General features: G+C 41.6%; 1 protein-coding gene across 1 annotated transcript in view; it reads left to right on the top strand.

Moving 5' to 3' along the window:
* LOC133425206 (protein unc-80 homolog) overlaps positions 1 to 19841 on the top strand; it is a 94563-nt gene that overhangs the window by 56457 nt on the left and 18265 nt on the right. Inside the window, exons 35-52 of the mRNA XM_061715921.1 lie at positions 874 to 1060; positions 2303 to 2434; positions 2512 to 2655; positions 3716 to 3816; positions 7155 to 7241; positions 7327 to 7510; positions 7591 to 7685; positions 9228 to 9317; positions 9487 to 9588; positions 10844 to 11024; positions 11112 to 11377; positions 13522 to 13656; positions 13747 to 13885; positions 14861 to 14957; positions 15056 to 15226; positions 15309 to 15401; positions 16858 to 17076; positions 17992 to 18222. Of these exons, the coding sequence (XP_061571905.1) occupies positions 874 to 1060; positions 2303 to 2434; positions 2512 to 2655; positions 3716 to 3816; positions 7155 to 7241; positions 7327 to 7510; positions 7591 to 7685; positions 9228 to 9317; positions 9487 to 9588; positions 10844 to 11024; positions 11112 to 11377; positions 13522 to 13656; positions 13747 to 13885; positions 14861 to 14957; positions 15056 to 15226; positions 15309 to 15401; positions 16858 to 17076; positions 17992 to 18222 (2654 nt within the window). The remainder of the gene's footprint in view (positions 1 to 873; positions 1061 to 2302; positions 2435 to 2511; positions 2656 to 3715; positions 3817 to 7154; positions 7242 to 7326; positions 7511 to 7590; positions 7686 to 9227; positions 9318 to 9486; positions 9589 to 10843; positions 11025 to 11111; positions 11378 to 13521; positions 13657 to 13746; positions 13886 to 14860; positions 14958 to 15055; positions 15227 to 15308; positions 15402 to 16857; positions 17077 to 17991; positions 18223 to 19841) is intronic.

Raw genomic sequence — 19841 nt, 5'->3', positions numbered from 1 at the left:
AGAAACATCTCAGACTGCTTTAGACACATTACTTATTGTGACTCAAATGTTCTTGATGTCTTCTTTTACTTTCTTTCTTTTCCTTTTTTTCTTTCCTTTTTTGTACAAAGCATGACAATCAAAATGTGTTGAAGATTTTGATGACGACCTGCAAGCACATGTTCTTTAATTTATCTGTCGACTGTCTTTGTTTTTAGTATCCTACATTAATTCAGTCAGTCCATACCATAGTAAGTGGGTATTTCTGTCCGAGTGTTTGTGCTGATGCATCTTGTTACTTCCGATCACAAACGGCAGGATGGGGAAATTATCTCCGGGGAATCTCTCTGGTAGTTTCATGGTCATGTGGGATAGCTGCATCTTGATCAGAGATACATTTTTTTAAAAGTCTTTAAGGCACTTGTTTTGACTTTAAAATAAAAAAAATAACAGCATGCATCGGACATCCAGACGTCTTGTGTGTGTAGTGCAGTTGATGCATGGTCATTAGATGAGAATGACTTTGCCGTGAATGTTTTTCACATCATGTGTTGAGCTTGTTTGGGTTCTTGTATGAGTTCTTGTGCAAAGGCTGTGAGGCATTTACTGTACACAAGATAGAGTAAGTTCTCCAAATTCCAGTCTGAATACGTGTATCTGTGTCCCGGCTTGTTATGACTGATCGCATTCAACACTTGTTCATAAAGCTTAGGATCACATACGAGCATGAGACCAAACAGCTGGTGGAGAGTTACTGTATTAATGTGTCGTCCAGTCATTATTTATTTATTTCTTTTATGACAAAAAAAAACGTTACTCAGCTTGTTAGACCGACGGGATTTAAACTCTCCCTGAATCTTGCCGGGACCGGATTTCCTCCCTTCTGTATTGTAGAAGTCCTTCTCCGCCAGGGCGGTGTCGCGCTCGCACCAGCGGGCCGAGCACATCCTGAAGAACCTGCAGCAGGAGGAGGAGAAGCGGCGGCTGGGCCGCGAGGCCAGCATCATCACGGCCATCCCCGTGGCCCAGGAGGCCTGCTACGAGCCCACGTGCAGCCCTCCGCCCGAGCAGGAGGAGGAAGGTGGGGCCACTAGGGCTGGGGATCCATTCAAATGTCAAGAATCGAATCGATAGGATCAAATCGATATTCGATTCTATTCGATTCGATTCCGATATTGATTTGGGTTAGTGTTATTAAAACTGTTTTTTGAGCTGTTGCATGAATTATATGACTGTAGGTATGCAAAATATTACTACTTAGTCTACTTGCCAGCAATGTGAACCCGGAAATGTTGAGTACCCCAAAGTTTTATGTTAGAAATGTACAGTATAGGTCCCCAGCATTTAGAAACTGCCAGATGCTAACTTGCATATGTTGGGCAATTAGCATAATTAGCATAAATTAGCATACTCACATATATGGACAATATTTCAGCAATTGCTTGGCCAATTTGGACAATATTGGAGTGGTTTTGGGGGTTATTGAGGATGCTGAATCCATTTCTGACATTTTCAAAATTCAAAATGGCCGTTTAAACCAGAAGTGGCCATATTTCAACTCCTTCTGGGCCAATTTTGATGAAGTTTCAGTCAGTTTAGAAGTTTTAGAAGATGCTGAATCGATTGGACTGGTACTAGTAACTACTAACTAGTATTATATTGAGATTAAACAGCAAGTATTGGCAGCTAATGATGCTGTAAGGACCAATCAGCTCCCAGAATGCTGATAGAACTGCTTTCAGAAACATCGTGTGGGTCAGAATTACCAAACAGATCCAGGGCAGCAAACGGAGACGGATGAAATCAGTTTTATTTTTTCCCATTCCGTTTTTATTTGTTCCATTTTTGGTCTATTTTGGTTTTTAATTTTTGAGCATTTGGTTTTTAGCATTTTTTGCAAATGTAACCCCAAGACAGTATATAAAGTAATGAAATATAGACAATTTATGCAATTATAACCTAACACTTTAATGTTTTCATACCTTTAAACATATTTAAAGGCAAAAACATGGCACCAGTTATTCTCGTGTCCAACAACACACTCCTTTTTTGGGGATAAACTAAAAAATAACCAAAAGTTGTAATGTAATGATGAAAAAAAAAAAACATAAATAAATAATAAAAAAAAATCGATCTTTCGACATGTGAATCGATTTTTATGAATTCATATGAGAATCGATTTAGAATTGGGAAATCGATTTTTTCCAACACAGGCCTAGGGGCCACACAAAACCACAAACAACACCACCCACACGCTGCTCTTGCTCTGGTCCAGTTGGCCGGCTGCTGACGGCGTGTTGTGTTTGGCTTTGATCCCCGCCAGCAGAAGAAGTGGTGAACCTGGCATCGCGCCGTCTGTCCGTCAGCCCGTCCTGCACCTCCAGCAACTCCCACAGGAACTACTCCTTCCGCCGCGGCTCCATGTGGTCCGTCCGCTCCATGGCCAGTGCAGAAGGTGGGAAAGTTTCAAGAAAAAACCCTCTTATTTTGTACCTTTCTCATCTAAAACTTGAGCTTTCCGCCTCGTTACAGATGAGGAGAACACAACGGAACACACTCCTACGCACCACATGCTACAGCCGCCTCAAGCCGTGTTCCCAGCATGCATCTGTGCTGCCGTCCTGCCAATAGTGCACCTGATGGAAGACGGGGAAGTTCGAGAGGATGGCGTAGCTGGTGGGTGCTCGCAAGTCAGGGGTGGACATTGGAGATAGGGTTGCCATCTTTCAGAAATAGAAATAAGGGACGCCCTGATTTCAGCAGCGCAGGAGCCAAAAAAGGCCCAAAACTTCTAAACTGCATAAAAATGTGTTTATTTTATATGAAAAAACAAAATGCTTTGATTTAGTGCTTTAATAGCATTGAACTTTCATGACTGTAGAGACAGCCAACCATACTAGCAACTGAAATATCCTCCTATGCTATGTATGTCCACATCAGCCAAGATGTAGAATATAGCCTACAGGTGAAGAATATGGTGTAAAAGTTAATTTATTTGAATAATTCAACTAGAATATGATGTAAAAGTTAATTCATTTCAATAATTCAACTAGAATATGGTGTAAAAGTTAATTTATTTCAATAATTCAACTAGAATATGCTGTAAAAGTTAATTTATTTCAATAATTCAACTAGAATATGCTGTAAAAGTTAATTTATTTCAATAATTCAACTAGAATAAGGTGTAAAAGTTCATTTATTTCAATAATTCAACTTAAAAGGTGAAACTAATATATTACCTAATCTTATTACATGCAAAGCAAGATGTGTTAAACCTTTACTTGTTATAATTTTGATGGTGGAATTGTTTATTGATTTCATAAATTATTCTCTAATTTATTTTTTATTTGGGGTTTTCATAAACTGAGCCATAATCATCAAAATGATAACAAATAAAGGCTTGAAATATTACACTTTGAATGTAGTGGGGAAATAATATTTTTGTTTCACCTTTAGTTAAATTTACTACGAATGACGTTTTGAAATATATTAAAATTTTCCGACCTTCACCTGTTGACATCAATAAATAAGAGCATAATATATGTCCGTACAGTATTGGTTCAATACGGAACACAACTTTGAATTCTACGGGACAGGTGACAACCCTAATTGGAGATAGATCTGGGAAAGACTTTTATATCCAATCCTGGCACCGTGTAATCTTATTAACTACGTCACGGATGTATGCTCTCCATATTTCTGAGTTGATGTACCTGCTACTTTCCCTCCTCCTCAGTGAGCGCCGTGGCCCAGCAAATCCTCTGGAACTGCCTGATTGAAGATCCAGCTCTGGTTCTCCGTCACTTCCTGGAAAAGCTGACCGTGAGCAACAGACAGGTGGGCCAACGTCTGAGGAGTACAGACAAGTTAGACACCTTACCCACCTTGCCCCGTATGAATGTGTATGAATGTGTATGAATGTTGGTGGTGGTCGGAGGGGCCGTTTGGCGCGATATGGCAGCCACGCTTCTGTCAGTCTGCCCCAGGGCAGCTGTGGCTACAATGTAGCTTACCACCACTGGAGAGAATGTGTATGGATGAATAATGATTTCTGTAAAGCGCTCTGGGTGCCTAGAACGGCAGAAGGGCGCTATATAAATCCAAGTCATTATTATTATTATTAAGTTCAGGACGGACGCTTGCTTGAGCCGTGAATCGGCAGATACGAGTACACGGGATCCGTAGAACCTGACACACATGAGACAGAAACACTGTTTTATACCCAACCCTGACACTGGGGGGGGTCAGGTCCAGACAACAATCACGTGTGTTCTTGTCTGTATAAAAAATAGAAATGTAGGCAGAACAAGAAACCAAGGGTAACCTATAAAACTCTGCACTTGCCAAAAGATGGAGGAGGGATGTCACTCCCATGTTGGAGAGCTATTACAAGGCAGCACAATTGCAGTACGCCGTCTATTGGTGTGATGAGAGCTGGGATGCGAAATGGAAGGAACTAGAGCTAAGTCAACTTGATATCCCTGTAGCACCCTATAATGTAATAATTTCCTGAAAATGTAATAACGCCTGAAAATGTAATCAAATCCAATAATGTAATAATTTCACCAATAATGTAATTTAAAATATCCTGACTGATATTGTAATACTATTTTTACCGATAATGTAATACCTTATCACATTATTGGGAATTTATTACATTTTCAGGTGGGCCTTTTTTTTTTTTTTTTTTTTTTTTTTTTTTCAAAACTGATAATATAATACTTGACAAATAATGTAATATATATGTTCATTTTCAGTCCAGAGTTCTACATTTTGTGTTTTAAGTATCTAAGAATGTTATATACAGGTACACTGGATTTGAAACACCAGAATGACTATTGGGTTTAATTGCAGACTTTGAGTAATGTAATAAATTCCCAATAATGTAATAAGGTATTACATTATCGGTAAAAATGTTATTACAATATCAGTCAGGATATTTTATTACATTATTGGTGAAGTTATTACATTATTGGGTTTTATTACATTTTCGATTGAGTTAAGTGCAAATTTTATTACATTTTCAGGAAATTATTACATTATAGGGTGCTACAATCCCTCTTCAATCGTTGCTTGGTGATAAAAGCCTCAAAACTAAGTACACAAATTATTTGAGGGACCTTATGAAAGTACCCCTTAACATCTGGTTCAAAGAGATCTGTAATTCACACTTAGAGAGGAAAGCAAGGTTATTAAGGCGGGTCGAACACAACAGGGATTTTAGACCAGCACAACTTGATTTGAGATTTAAAGAAATGACCTGAAAAGGCATTACTTCATACTGTGTCATTTTATCCGATACTGGCCTGGAAAGTTTCTGACAAATGCAGGAAAAACATGATTTAGACAAGCAGGATTTGTTTAGATATTTACAGCTTAGGCATCACTTTGATAGAAATGTTAAAACCTCAGGAGAATGTAACATGGACCTCATTACCACTCTCACTGAAGCCTATAAAGGTCAAATTAATAAGAAAATGGTTTCTAGACTATATTCAAAAGTCAAAATCCTATGTTAATGTATGTGGGAGAAGGAAGGAATTATAACATTGTCAGAAGAGGAATGGCTGAACATATGCCAAGTTAACTCCTCCACTACCAGCTCAGGATGGTGGAGGGAATCTGCATGGAAAAACATTATCAGATATTTCATAATCCCCAGAAGGACATATTTACAAAGTGGCAAACGGAATCTGTGAATCACCCGTGGACGACTGTAACTCTATGCTACGTAGAGCAATATTTGATTTTTCTTTACTTTTTGATACACAATACTACATCTCCTTCAGTGACCTGAGGCCCCGTTTACACGTAACAAAAACTGTGGTGGTTTCATGCGTTTTGGCCGTTCATTTACACGAAAACGAAGCTCAAAGTCTTCACCACGATGGCCGTTGGGGGTACTGCAGCCAACAGTGAAGCCGGCACGGGAGAACGGGGAGAACGCACATGCAGCGTCATGTGACGTCACATCCACAGCCCAGCGCGGGAAATTCGGGACCGAATTGCAGCACATTTTGCAGCAACAGCCTGTTCAAGGCAAAGGAGAGATACACTAGAGGATCATTCTTTTGGGTTTGGAACGCTTCATCTGACATTATTACTAGAAATCTTAAAATGTTTACGGATTTTTTTCATAAATCTTGCCACAATCCGGCCTCAAGCTCCTTTAAGTGTAATGATATTTTTTAACTAGAAATAAGACAAATATTCCTGGTAAGATTTAGAGTTTTTGCAGTGCAGCGTCATGTAGGGTTGCCACCCGTCCCGTAAAATACGGAATTGTCCTTTATTTGAGAAAAAAATGTTGCGTCTCGTATTGAACTAATACGGGACGCGATTTGTCCCGTATTTTCATTAACCCCCCATACACACATCTGTCACACACACACATCAACACTAAATTGATCAATAATAACAAAATAAAACACAGGAAACATTAAGGCCAGCAAAATGTTTGTGGCGGGACAACAGGACCTGCTGCGTCTGTGCCCAGATCATTATATGTTATTATTATTATTATATATGTGTGTGTGCCAGACAGCGGGGAGGACTCGGGCTTCACCTCCAGGTAGGAGTTATTGGGAATTAAAAGTTCCGTATTGAACCAATACGGACATATATTATGCCAGGCCCGGTTCTACGATGGTGCATAAGCAAGCATTGCACCCTCAGTTTGTGTTTGCGTGCTCAGTTGAAAAGACGAAAAGAAAACTGACAAATGCGCCCGCGTTAAGCCAGATTTATGGTTCCGCGTTAAATCAACGGCATGGCTACGGCGATGGGTACGCGTAACTCCACTTCTCTGTCACTCCAAATCAAAGACTCTCGTTCATCTTGGAAGTAACTGGAAGTTACTCGTGTCATTTGTTGATGTTTTTTTTCCAGGATTCTGATTCGCTAGCATGACTTTATCTTCTCGTTACACTGCCCCCTGTAGGTTTGGCTGCTCATTACACCTTAACAGCATATTTATTTGTTTGTGTAATTGATGGTATTTTTCAAAACGTAGATGGGGAAATATCTGTTTTTGTAAATACCCGGCTCTGTGTAAACGTGGCCTGAATGTTCTGTATTGCTTTGTTTATATGTTGTGTTTTCTATAAAATGTTGTATTCAAAAATGAAAATAAAAAAAAGAGAAATGTAATAACTGAACTCTGTTTTTTCCGACAGGACGAGCTGATATTCATGCTCAGGAAGCTGCTGCTCAACATCGGGGATCTGCCCGCCCAGACGTCTCATATCCTCTTCAACTACCTGGTGAGGAAAGAAACTAACTTATCACCGCTATTGATTCTTCAAAGCTGTCTGAGCGAGGGTTTTCTCCCCGATCTCCTCCTGTCAGGTGGGCCTGATCATGTACTTTGTCCGCACCCCCTGCGAGTGGGGCATGGACGCCATCTCCGCCACGCTGACCTTCCTGTGGGAGGTGGTGGGCTACGTGGAGGGGCTGTTCTTCAAGGACCTGAAGCAGACCATGAAGAAGGAGCAGTGTGAGGTCAAGCTGCTGGTCACTGCGTCCATGCCAGGTAAACCTGCACACGCAGCTTCACCAACGTGCTCTTGTTGATCGCCTCTTTAACGCGTACCTCGTCTCATGTCGGTGCAGGAACCAAAACTCTGGTGGTGCACGGTCAGAACGAGTGTGACATCCCCACGCAGCTACCAGTCCACGAAGACACTCAGTTTGAAGCCCTTCTGAAGGTAAAAAGCTGAAATCGTGCCTCAATTCCTCACATATCGGTCCAGTACACTTGCTTTGTTTCAGCTTGTCTGTGGGCCAGTTCCTGTGGTTTTGTGTAGGAACTTATGGTTGGCTGACATTTCAAACCTTCGGCGGAATGGATCATATATTTATAGTTTACTTGTGTTATCTGGGCCAACTCTACTGTCACAGGCAATTCCCCTCATCCTTGGGGGGGGGGGGGGGGGGCTACAAAAGGAGTACAATGACCTACCATCGGTCACAGTTCCTGCGATCTGGAAACAAAAAAAAACAAAAAAATAGGGCTTTATTCCATACCTAAAATAACTATGAAAAGATTCCTGCGGTCTGTAAGCTACAATAAAGATGACCACCATGGAGCTTGCATTGCTTCAGTCCATCTCTTCAGCCACAAAATAGTTAACCCGTTTCTGGTTTGGAGCCAATAATGTTCTTCAGTCCAGGTCCTCAGGAACTAGTACCCTCGCGCCCCAAGTGCACATGTCAGAACTTCTAAGACTGACATAGAATAAATCAAAGAAGTAAAGCATAGTTATCATTGTAGAGTGAAGTTCTCAGAATAAATGTTAGCCCTATGGTCCTCTGTTCATTTTTGAATGCCAGAAAAACTATTGTTTCTCTTCTTATTGTTATTGATTTACTTTCTTCCAGATATAAAGTTCTTTAGTGGAAATTTCTTGTGTATAAAATGATGGTGTGATTGATTGATTGATTGATTGATTGATTGATTGATTGATTGATTGATTGATTGAAAAAAGTTGGGACTCCTGATCCTAAATCCATACATACAAAGATTATGGCTGTTACTACATTTTGGGCATAGAATAGAAGAGTGAGGAGAATTTCAGTTTAATCGCCACACAGTATTGACTTAATGAAATAACATTAAAAAGTAAAATTCCTTAGCAACTGTGAGGATATTTTCAGACTTTATCTTTAAAAAAGCATCATTTCGCTTGTGTCCATTTAATATTTTGGGCTAAAAGTGTATTTATTTTTAATCTGGTCGCCAAATGCTTAGGATACCAGTTTCTCCCTTTAATTCTGAATCCATACATACCTCATATGTTAAAATTGGATAATCTAATCAAAAGTTGTAGCAGTTTACATATTTTACGGCGCCCCCTAGAGGCCATTTTTTATCTCTGTGTTTGACACTCGGACTCAAATTGTTCTATAGACCCTAAACCAAACTTTAACACCAATTTGAAATGACTGAGCCTTAAACGACCCCACTACAATGACTAAGACGTGTCCAACGCACCTGAATCAAATGAATGGATCACCATGAGCATTTCATTGAGGTCTGCACAAGTCTGTTCATGAGCCATTAACCTGAGTCAGGTGTGTTAAAACACCTTAAAATCACTTTGGGTCCTGAGGACCTGAACTGAAGCTCCTCGTCAGCATGTGGTCCAATATCTAGGTGGAGTTCTGAACATCTGCTGTTGAGTGGAAATAAAGCTGAATCTATGTGAAGAACCAGAAATGTTCATGATGTCTTTTCTCCACCCAAACAGGAATGTCTTGAGTTCTTCAACATTCCCGAGGCCAGATCAGCTCACTACTTCCTGATGGACAAACGATGGAACCTCATCCATTACTCCAAGGTAGAAACAGAATTGGTTTGGTTTTGTTATTTTAAAAATGTTTTGGTTTGAAAGACTACAGTAAAGAGGATTATTAACTGTATTTTCAGGCATTTAATACTTAATTAGTGGTTAATTTTATTTGTTCTGGCTGTAGATGTACTAATATACTCCTGTCTCCTTCCTTCAGACTTATGTAAGAGACATCTACCCCTTCAGGAGGTCGGTTTCTCCCCAGCTCAACCTGGTCCATATGCTTCCTGAGAGAGGACAGGAGCTCATCCAGAAGCAGGTGCAGATGAAACCTGGCGGTTAAACCTCTTAAACCAAAGCTTGTGGTGGTTTTCAGGTCCTGGAACAGTGGCGGCTGGTGATAAAAAATGTTGGGGGCGCACTGGTGTGTGGGGATTACAACACAACTATAAACTCTACTTGAACATAAATTTTTTTGTTATTTTTTATTACATATCACTACATATACTACATATACATATACTACATATACATGTAGCATATTTTACATAAACATATTTAAAATTTTTCAAGTAACAAAATAACATATTTGAACCATTTTTCAGATTTTTTTTCAGTTATTATATAGAGATATTGTCTGAAAAATGGTTCAAATATGTTATTTTGTTATTTGAAAAATGTAAAATTTGTTTTGTTGATGAGAAAATATGTTTTTTTTTTGTGAGGGAGGATATATATTGTTTTTCGGCACTACCTTGTTCTCTATAGCTGATATAACATGAATTACTCCTATGTGGGATCAATAAAGTTCTTATTTTTGCCATCTTAGAAAATATATTATATTTGGTGCCTAACTGTTTCCCAAGTATATTAGTGCGTGTGTGGATGAATAAATGAGACGTAAAACGTAAATTTCTTTGTAGAAAGGCGCTTTATAAAAATAAGTCCATTTACTTGTATTAGTTTACAGCGCAGTCTTGAACATCCAATATGGCGGCGTCGTTGACGTTTCGCAGCAGCTCCATGGGGCGGATACGGATACATGTCTATGGCTGTGACTCCGTTTGAATGCGAGTGACAGATGCAGTCGCGCGTCTACACTGTCAGGGGTGTGACTTTGATTGACAGCTCATGAATCAATCAGATTGGATGAAGAATGACAGAAAACACGCTGATTGGCCACGGGCGCAGAGAACTGCACCCGGAGGAGGAGCTTTGAGTAACCAATTAGAGACCAGCATGAAGTCACATGGAAGAAAAGTTTAAGAACATGCAATACACACTCATTTGGCCGGCGCCCCTCCCCATTGAAACCTATGTATTTCAGTCTGCACAAAAAACAACTCTGAATAAACCCAGTATGGGATGGGAAGGCTTTAAAAATTAAGTCAGACACATTTTATGAGTGCACAAATGTGATAATTACTTTTTATTACCTAATTTATATGTACTGTATATAAATAAATATATATTTTTTCCCCTGTAATTTTAATGGGGGCGGCGCCCTAGCGCCCCCTATTGACAAGCCGCCACTGTCCTGGAATGGTGAAAACTTCTCCCCTCTGCCTCCGTAGGTGTTTTCCCGTAAACTTGAAGAGGTGGGCCGGGTCCTCTTCCTCATCTCCCTCACGCAGCACATGCCAGCCGTGCACAAGCAGTCCCACGTGTCCCTGCTGCAGGAAGACCTGCTCCGCCTGCCCTCCTTCCCACGCACCGCCATCGATGCAGAGTTCTCGCTCTTCAACGAGCCGCAAGGTGACACAAACTTCCTCACCAACGTTGAGTAAGTCATGGTGGTCCAAATGATTGTTGTTGCTTCATCAATCTGCTGCTCCCCTCCAGGGAAGGAGCTGTTTGGTCTGGACACCCTGCACAAGGTGCTGTGGATCAAGCTGCTGGAGGAGATGTTCCTGGGCATGCCCAGTGAGTATCCGTGGGGCGATGAGATGATGCTGTTCCTGAACGTGTTCAACGGGGCGCTGCTGCTGCACCCGGAGGACAGCGCCCTCCTCAGGCAGTACACGGCCACCGCCATCAATACCGCCGTGCACTTCAACCACCTGTTCTCGCTGAGCGGTTACCAGTGGATCCTGCCCACCATGCTCCAGGTACACACCTCCACATAGTCCATGTTCCAGACCAGATATCAGCACCACTCAAGGTGACAAACTTGCTTATAATTTTTGAAAAGATCCATGTCTGTAGACGATATTTTGGTCTCATAACCCTTCCTGAGTGGCTGCCTATAGTTATCAGCTCATGAAGTTCAGAAAATTACATTTTAGATGCTTGTTTATAAAACTAAGCTGGTTACTCATCTCATTGTGGTGTTCTTTATGTCCTGTATTTGCATGATAAAGACCAGTTTGTGACATTAGTGGCCTAATGATGCTCTTCTAGTTTAAGGCTCACAATGATATAGTAGGGGTATATTATACATTTCCTGAATCCTTATGGTCCTGTGATGGTTCCAGTTTTTGTATTTTGCGTCTCTGTTGTTCCTCGTTGACACAGGGCTAAAAGATAGTATATCATTGAGGCGAAAATTGTGTAAAAATGTGTGTTGTTTATAGTTTAAAGAGCTGCAGTGACCTCTATGGGCCAAATCCACAAAAGGATTGCGCGGCTTTTGCGGCCGCTAAACCGGTGCAAATGAGACAAAAAGAGAGCGTCTAATTCACAAAGCACCCGCAAAGGGGGAATTGCTCCACAAACTGCGCTGCCAAGCAAATAGTGGCAGTCTGCGCCGGTGCCATTTGCATGCATGCAAATTAGGTAATATTCATACATTCGGCGCAAAATTGCCCCCTTTCTATGCAAATAAGCCTCATTGCAAAAAGCGCCTAAATCACAAAGGCCAGCGCTATTTGCCACACGCAAAAATAGTGGAGCAAATACCGTTTTCAGAAGCGTGTATTAAACTGCGCGCAAACTCCTCACTCCCCGTCTGTCTCTGTTTCTCTCTCTCTTCAATGTCATTCAAGCCTGTGTGATACTGAATGATATTAAAGGTGAAATCTACATTCAGACATGACTGTAGACAGTCAGATCAAGTGGGGTTGTGGACTTATCGGATTTAAAAATAAAAATAACAGGACGGAGCTCAGGATTCATCCATACAGTAAGGGGCTGCTTTATTAAAAACAATTCCACCATATAAACTTATAAATCTAGAATGTGTGTGTTTAACAGCTGACCTGTAGGTGTGTGTAGCAAAACACAGAACATGAATTACCATTAGATCCTGATCTGGGACCTCATCTATACAGCTTGCTTGCGCACAAAAAGGGCCTGAAAGATGCGGCGACGCGCACTGTACGTGCGCGTCGCCGCGTAACCTACGCTGTATGTTCTGCGTCGATTTAACGCGGAACCATAAATCAGCCTTGAACAGCACTGAGGGAGGAGGGGGAGCGGGCTCCCGTCCCCTCTTCGCACAGTCTCTTGATGATTTGTAATACAGGCTGAGCTTACCGTTGGTTCTTAAACTGTAAAAAAAAAAAAACTGGGGGGGCATGTCCCCCCTGTTCCCAGTAGAAATTGCGCCCTTGCGCCTCACGGCGTTTTATTTTCACTCGCTTTATTTTTTATTTCTGCAGTTTTCATTATGGACCATTCTGTGTGCTGAAATATGGAGAACACTGGAAACAGCTCTGCTCGACTCAGACAAGTGCAAATTGCACTCAGCTCCAAAACTTTATGGGCGTGTTTGCGCTGGTATATCATTAGAGCGAAATGTTTTGTGAATAGGACCTTAAGGCGGGGCAAACTGCGGGCGCAAATGCGGAGCAATTCACAGCGCTATTTGCGGGCGCAATCTATTCTTTGTGGATTTGGCCCTATGTTGGTCAGAAAGATTCACATCTTAGCTTGAATAAAAGCTTAAAAGGTCCCCTTTAAAATGATACTAAAGACAATATAGTGAAACATTGACAGATATCCTGTACAAGAGTCTAAACCAGGATATGCAGCAGCATCTAAAATGTAATTTTCTGAAGGGGGTGGGTAACTTCATGAGCTGATAACTATGATACAACTGCCACTCAGGAAGGGTTATCATACCAAAATATCATCTATAGACATGAATCTTTTCAAAAATCATAAGTAAGTTTTGTCACCTTGAGTGGAACTGACCAGTGAAATTTTGGGCTCTGGCCCGTGGACTAACAAGCTGGAGAATCCCACATTACTGGATCCAATGTCCCCAACAAGCATCATAACTCCGTCTCCGTCCTCCGTGCTGCTGTTTTAGGTCTATGCCGACTATGAGAGCAACCCGTTACTGAGGCAGGGCATCGAGTTCTGCTGCCGGCAGTTCTACATCCTCCATCGAAAGCCCTTCGTCCTGCAGCTGTTTGCTAGCGTAGCTCCACTGTTGGAGTTCACGGTAAGACTTCTGAATCTGCCTTAGATGAGTTCTGGTGCTTATTGAAGTTGCTTGAGTCTCTTTTATCTCTTTTATTTCCGCCCACACCAGACCAGCACCAGCACCGGCCTCTCTAAAGGAGTATCCGCTCAGTGTCTGTTTGACCTGCTGGTTTCACTGGAGGGAGAAACCCTGGACGCTCTGGACGCTCTGGAGCTGGTCAAGGCTGAGAAACCCCTCCGTTCGCTGGGTAAACCTACACCGTTATCACACGTGGTCAAGTTATTTTAACCCTTGTGCTGTCTTTGGGTCAAGGGAGGGTGAAGGGAGAAAAGAAGGAATGAAGGAAGGGAGAAAAGATGGAAGGAAGGAAAGAAGGAAGTAAGTAGGAAAGGGAGTAAGGAAGGGAGAAAAGATGGAAGGAAAGAAGGAAGTAAGGAAGAAAGGAGAAAAGAAGGAAGGAAGTAGGAGAGAGGGAGTAAGGAAGGGAGAAAAGATAGATGGGAGGAAAGACGAAAGTAAGGAAGGAAGTTGGAAAGGGAGTAAGGAAGGGAGAAAATATGGAAGGAAGGAAAGAAGGAAGAAAGGAGAAAATAAGGAAGGAAATAGGAGAGGGAGTGAGGAAGGGAGAAAAGATGGACGGGAGGAAGGAAGGGAGAAAGGAGAAAAGAAGGAAGTAGGAAAGGGAGTAAGGAAGGGAGAAAAGATGGAAGGGAGGAAAAAAGGAGAAAAGATGGAAGGAAGTAGGAAAGGGAGTAAGGAAGGGAGGAAGAAAGGGAAAAAGGAGGAAGTAGGAAAGGGAGTAAGGAAGGGAGAAAAGATGGAAGGGAGTAAGAAAGGAGAAGAGAAGGAGGAAGTAGGAAAGGGAGTAAGCAAGGGAGAAAAGATGGAAGGAAGGGAAAAAGGAGAAAAGAAGGAAAGAAGGAAGGAAGTAGGAAAGGGAGTAAGGAAGGGAGAAAAGATGGAAGGAAGGGAGAAAGGAGGAAAGAAGGAAGGAAGGAGAGAGCAGGAGGAAAGAAGGATAGAAGAATTGGGTCATTTTGACCCAAAGACAGTACAAGGGTTAAAGATCAGATCAAATGTCTGGTGGTGTTGAATTTTGTCCAACATTTCAGTCTGCTGCTCTGTCAGCTTATGATCCATCAAAGAAGGCCAGAAACCAGCCCCGTACAAAAGTACTGTTGTCACTCATGTCACTCAAACTCTCTCTCTTTTATGTTTGTAGACTTCTGTTATGGCAATGAAGACTTGGCCTTTACCATCAGCGAGGCCATCAAACTGTGTGTCACCGTGGTTGCGTATGCCCCCGAGTCTTTCAGAAGGTAAGGACAAATGTCAAGGACGGCTCGCCCTTGTTGCCTCTTTCTCAAGTGTCCTGCCCCCGTTGAGTCCTGTGCTGGTGCTGCGTGTGTCCCTGCAGTCTCCAGATGCTGATGGTGTTGGAAGCCGTGGTTCCCTGTCACCTCCAGAAGCTCAAGAGCAACACGGTTACGATGGAGTGTGCTTCGGCTGCCAGGGACGAGATCGCCGCCATCGCTGCCCTCGCCACATCTCTGCAGGCTCTCCTCTACAGCTCCGAGGCCCTCACAAGGTCCGTCTCCGTTACCAGTCCAAACCAGTGTGGACTTTGGTGCTTTCACGTCTCATTAATGTACCCATACCGTCCTCCTTAGGCCCATGACGGCCCCCCAGTTGTCCCGCTGTGACCAGGGCCACAAGGGCGGCACCACAGCCAACCACACCATGGCAGGAGGCGTCAACACCAGGTCAGAGATGATTCACGTAACCGCCTTGAAGAGTGAAAAAGACTATAATATAGACCCCTCCCTACGGCGTAGGGTACGCGGTGACGCGCTTCCTACGGCGTACCTTACGGCGTAGGCTCTGCGTCGATTTAACGCAGAACCATAATTCAGGCTTGACTCTTGTGCTCCAACACAGAGTTGCATTGGGTACAGAATAGTTTCCCCCCACTTTCTTGTAAGAGATCAGGATACTGGTTTGTCCAACAAACATTTCTTTAGCAGAAATGTTTGTTGGTAAGTGAGATGGATTAGATTTTTCGGTCATAGTGATTCGGTGCGTCCGAAATGCCATACTAAACAGTATATACTAAAAAGTATACTTAAGTTTGGCACACTTTTGAGTAAATATCAGTAGTATGCATTAATTCGGACGTACTATTACAGGGTTTCCGCAGGGTTTTAAAAAGTATTAAAAAGTGATAAATGAAAATTGCCAAATTTAAGGCCATTAAAAGTGTTAAATTCACTGTCAGAGGTATTATTTTTTTTTAAATTGGTATTATTTTTTTACCTTTTACATTTTAAGCAGTCTATTTTATTGTCATTCACAAAGTGAAATAAATGTGAAACATCTGGTCAACATCAATGAGTCTATAAATCTGTTCTCTATAGTGTTCTATAGTTCAAAATCTGTTAATGTTAAAAACATTTAATGTTGTGACAGTTTTTTAAAAAATTATGAAGGTAGTGAAAAAGGTATTAAATTGGTATTAAATTTAACATAAGGATTGCTGTATAAACCCTGTATTAAGAGCGCACACGTCACTTCCTGCCGTTGGGAGGAAGTGACGTGTCACAGCAGCAGTAGCAGCACCGCTGTGCTTTTTCCCGTTTTTCCTGGCCGAAACAAGATGACATTATATAATATTATTATATACGAACATTATAATAATATTATATAATAATATTATTATACTTAATATTATACTCATGACATATACGTATCACTTAGCAACCAAACACCGCTGCATTGCATTGTGGGAAGTTTCTGCTTAGCTAGTGTCCATCAATCCACACTAATACATTTCTCCAGAATGAGTATTGATAGTACATACTATTGAGTACGTTGTAATGTTTCAGACGCCCTAAAAATTCTCGCATACTCATTTTGTACACTCATTAGGGTGGAAGTATGGAATTTCAGACGCAGCCATTGTCTGTGTTCCTCTGTCCACACATTCATGCAAGACGCCACAGTGTTGTTTTATTTACCTGACTGTGAATGCAGCGCAAGCTGGTGACGTTGTGCGTTGCAGCACCATTTCACTTTTTTCCACCCTACTTTATGCAGGGATTGTGAAATCAAGCGAGCCCTGCACAATCAAGCTCCATTTGCTTGATTATGCGGGAAATTCTGCGATCGCATAATCGCGTTTTTCTGGAGGGTCTAATATTAAAGGGAGGTGTGGGTTCACAGGGATAACCTCCACCTGCTGGAGGAGGGACAAGGAATGCCAAGGGAGGAGCTGGATGAGCGCATCGCGAGGGAGGAGTTCCGCCGGCCGCGGGAGTCGCTGTTGAACATCTGCACTGAGTTTTACAAACACTGCGGCCCTCGACTCAAGATCCTGCAAAATGTCGCTGGCGAGCCGCGCGTCACGGCTCTGGAGCTGCTGGACATCAAGTCTCACATGAGGTGATGGGGGTGGTAGCTGGGGGATATCCCAAACCTCCCCCTAGTGGTCATTCAAGGAACTGCATGAGTTGCCACTTCAGCTCTGGCATCAGTTCGGCCCCAGATGTAGCGGCTTGCGTGGCACTGAATGCATCTCTGTGTCCAGTACTCGAGTTGTAAAAGAAAATCAGGGGGGATGGTGGATTTTATCATATGGGGACAGATAATTTGTGCTGATTACAAATAATATAATATATTACAAATAATAGCACTGCAGAACCTGCATGGCACCTGCAGAAATACTGCAGGAATGACATAGCAGCAGTTAAATGCAGCCTTCTGTAAGCTTTAAATATCCACTGGGCTTACATCAAATACATCAAAACACAACAATAAAAAACACTTTTCTGAACTTAGCAATATGACTCTGTCCTTCACAGGATAAGTAAAATGGATCACTGCAAAAACTCTAAATCTTAACAAGAATATTTGTCTTATTTCTAGTTAAAATGTCTGATTTTAGTAAAAAAAAATCTCATTACACTTAAAACAAGACTCATCACTGGAAAAAACAACAATTTTCACCAGTTTCAAGTAGATTTTCACTTAAAATAAGTAAAAAAATCTGCCAGTGGAACAAGATTTTTTTACTTGTAATGAGAAGATAAATCTTGTTCCACTGGCAGATTTTTCTACTTATTTCAAGTAAAAATTTACTTGAAAATTGTCAAATAAGTTATTTTTCTGGTGTTATTTTTCTGGTGATGACTCTAAATGTTGAAATAGCAGTAAAACCACATTCATTGATGAAATGACATAAGGGATGGAAACGGGGGATGGCAGTTTTACAGGGGGGATGATTTTGACCGTTTTTATTTGAGGGGGGATGCCATCCCCCCTCATCCCCCCTCAACTCCAGTACTGTCTGTGTCTCAGGCTGGCGGAAATCGCCCACGCCCTGCTCAAGCTGGCGCCCTACGACACCCTGACCATGGAGAGCCGGGGCCTGCGGCGCTACATCATGGAGATGCTGCCCATCACCGACTGGTCGTCGGAGGCCGTCCGCCCCGCCCTCATCCTCATCCTGAAGAGGCTGGACCGCATGTTCAACAAGATCCACAAGATGCCTACGCTCAGGTGCGCTCGCCCACAGGCACTATGCACCAGGTCTGTTGAAAACAACCCTCCTTCTCCGTCTCCCCGTGACTGTATCGTGCCGTGGTGTGTACAGTAGATGGACGGCTTCTTGGCTCCGGCGTCCGTCACGCCATAAGTGCTGCTTTGGTGTGTGTTTGTGCAGGTGTGTGTTTGTGAGTGAGCAGTGAAATGGGGGTGTTTAAACTCGGAGCAGATCACTGGCAGTGTTCCCTCTCAACCGGGGATGAGGCGCGAGTCTTACGAAGGATCAATGTAGGGCAGGGGTCAGCAACCCGCAGCTCTAGAGCCGCATGCAGCTCTTTAGCGCCGCCCTAGTGGCTCCTGGAGCTTTTTCAAAAAAGTTTGACTTTTTTTTTCTCCTTTTCTTCTCTTTTTTTTCTTTTTTTCTTCTTTTTTCTTTTCTCCCTCTTTTTTATTCCTTTTTCCCTTCCTTTTTAATCTGACATTTCGACTTTTTTCTCGACATTTCGACTTTTTTCTCGAAATTGTACTTCAACATTAATCTAGAGTCTCGACATTTCGACTTTTTTCTCGACATTTCGACTTTTTTGTCAACATTTCGACTTTTTTCTCGAGATTGTACTTCAACATTAATCTCAACATTTTGACTTTTTTCTCGACATTTCGACTTTTTTCTCGACATTTCGACTTTTTTGTCAACATTTCGACTTTTTTCTCGAGATTGTACTTCAACATTAATCTCGACATTTCGACTTTTTTCTCAACATTTCGAATTTTTTCTCGACATTTCAACTTTTTTCTCGACATTTCAACTTTTTTCTCGAAATTGTACTTCAACATTAATCTCGACATTTCGACTTTTTTCTCAACATTTCGAATTTTTTCTCGACATTTCAACTTTTTTCTCGACATTTCAACTTTTTTCTCGTAATTGTACTTCAACATTAATTTCGACATTTCGACTTTTTTCTCAACATTTCAAATTTTTTCTCGACATTTCGACTTTTTTCTCAACATTTCGAATTTTTTCTCGACATTTCAACATTATTCTCAACATTTCAACTTTTTTCTCGAAATTGTACTTCAACATTAATCTCGACATTTCGACTTTTTTCTCAACATTTTGAATTTTTTCTCGACATTTCGACTTTTTTCTCGACATTTCAACTTTTTTCTCGAAATTGTACTTCAACATTAATCTCGACATTTCGACTTTTTTCTCAACATTTTGAATTTTTTCTCGACATTTCGACTTTTTTCTCGACATTTCAACTTTTTTCTCGAAATTGTACTTCAACATTAATCTCGACATTTCGACTTTTTTGTCAACATTTCGACTTTTTTCTCGAGATTGTACTTCAACATTAATCTCAACATTTCGACTTTTTTCTCGACATTTCGACTTTGTTCTCAAAATTTTGACTATTTTCTCGACATGGCTTATATAAGACTTTTCATTTTTTGCGGCTCCAGATATATTTATTTTTTGTGTTTTTGGTCCAATATGGCTCTTTCAACATTTTGGGTTGCCGACCCCTGGTGTAGGGGGTTGTCATAATCGTCCTGAGAAGTCAGCGACAGTCACGTTTACATTTGTGTACTCTGGGTAGGCGTCTCAAATTAAAATCAATAATAATTTGAGGATTTCGTCACCTTTTCACAGTAGC

Source organism: Cololabis saira, chromosome 24 (genome assembly GCF_033807715.1).
Source record: "Cololabis saira isolate AMF1-May2022 chromosome 24, fColSai1.1, whole genome shotgun sequence".
Lineage (NCBI taxonomy): Eukaryota > Metazoa > Chordata > Actinopteri > Beloniformes > Belonidae > Cololabis > Cololabis saira.
Note: the sequence above shows the minus strand (reverse complement) of the source record. Positions and strands in the feature narration are given on the sequence as shown.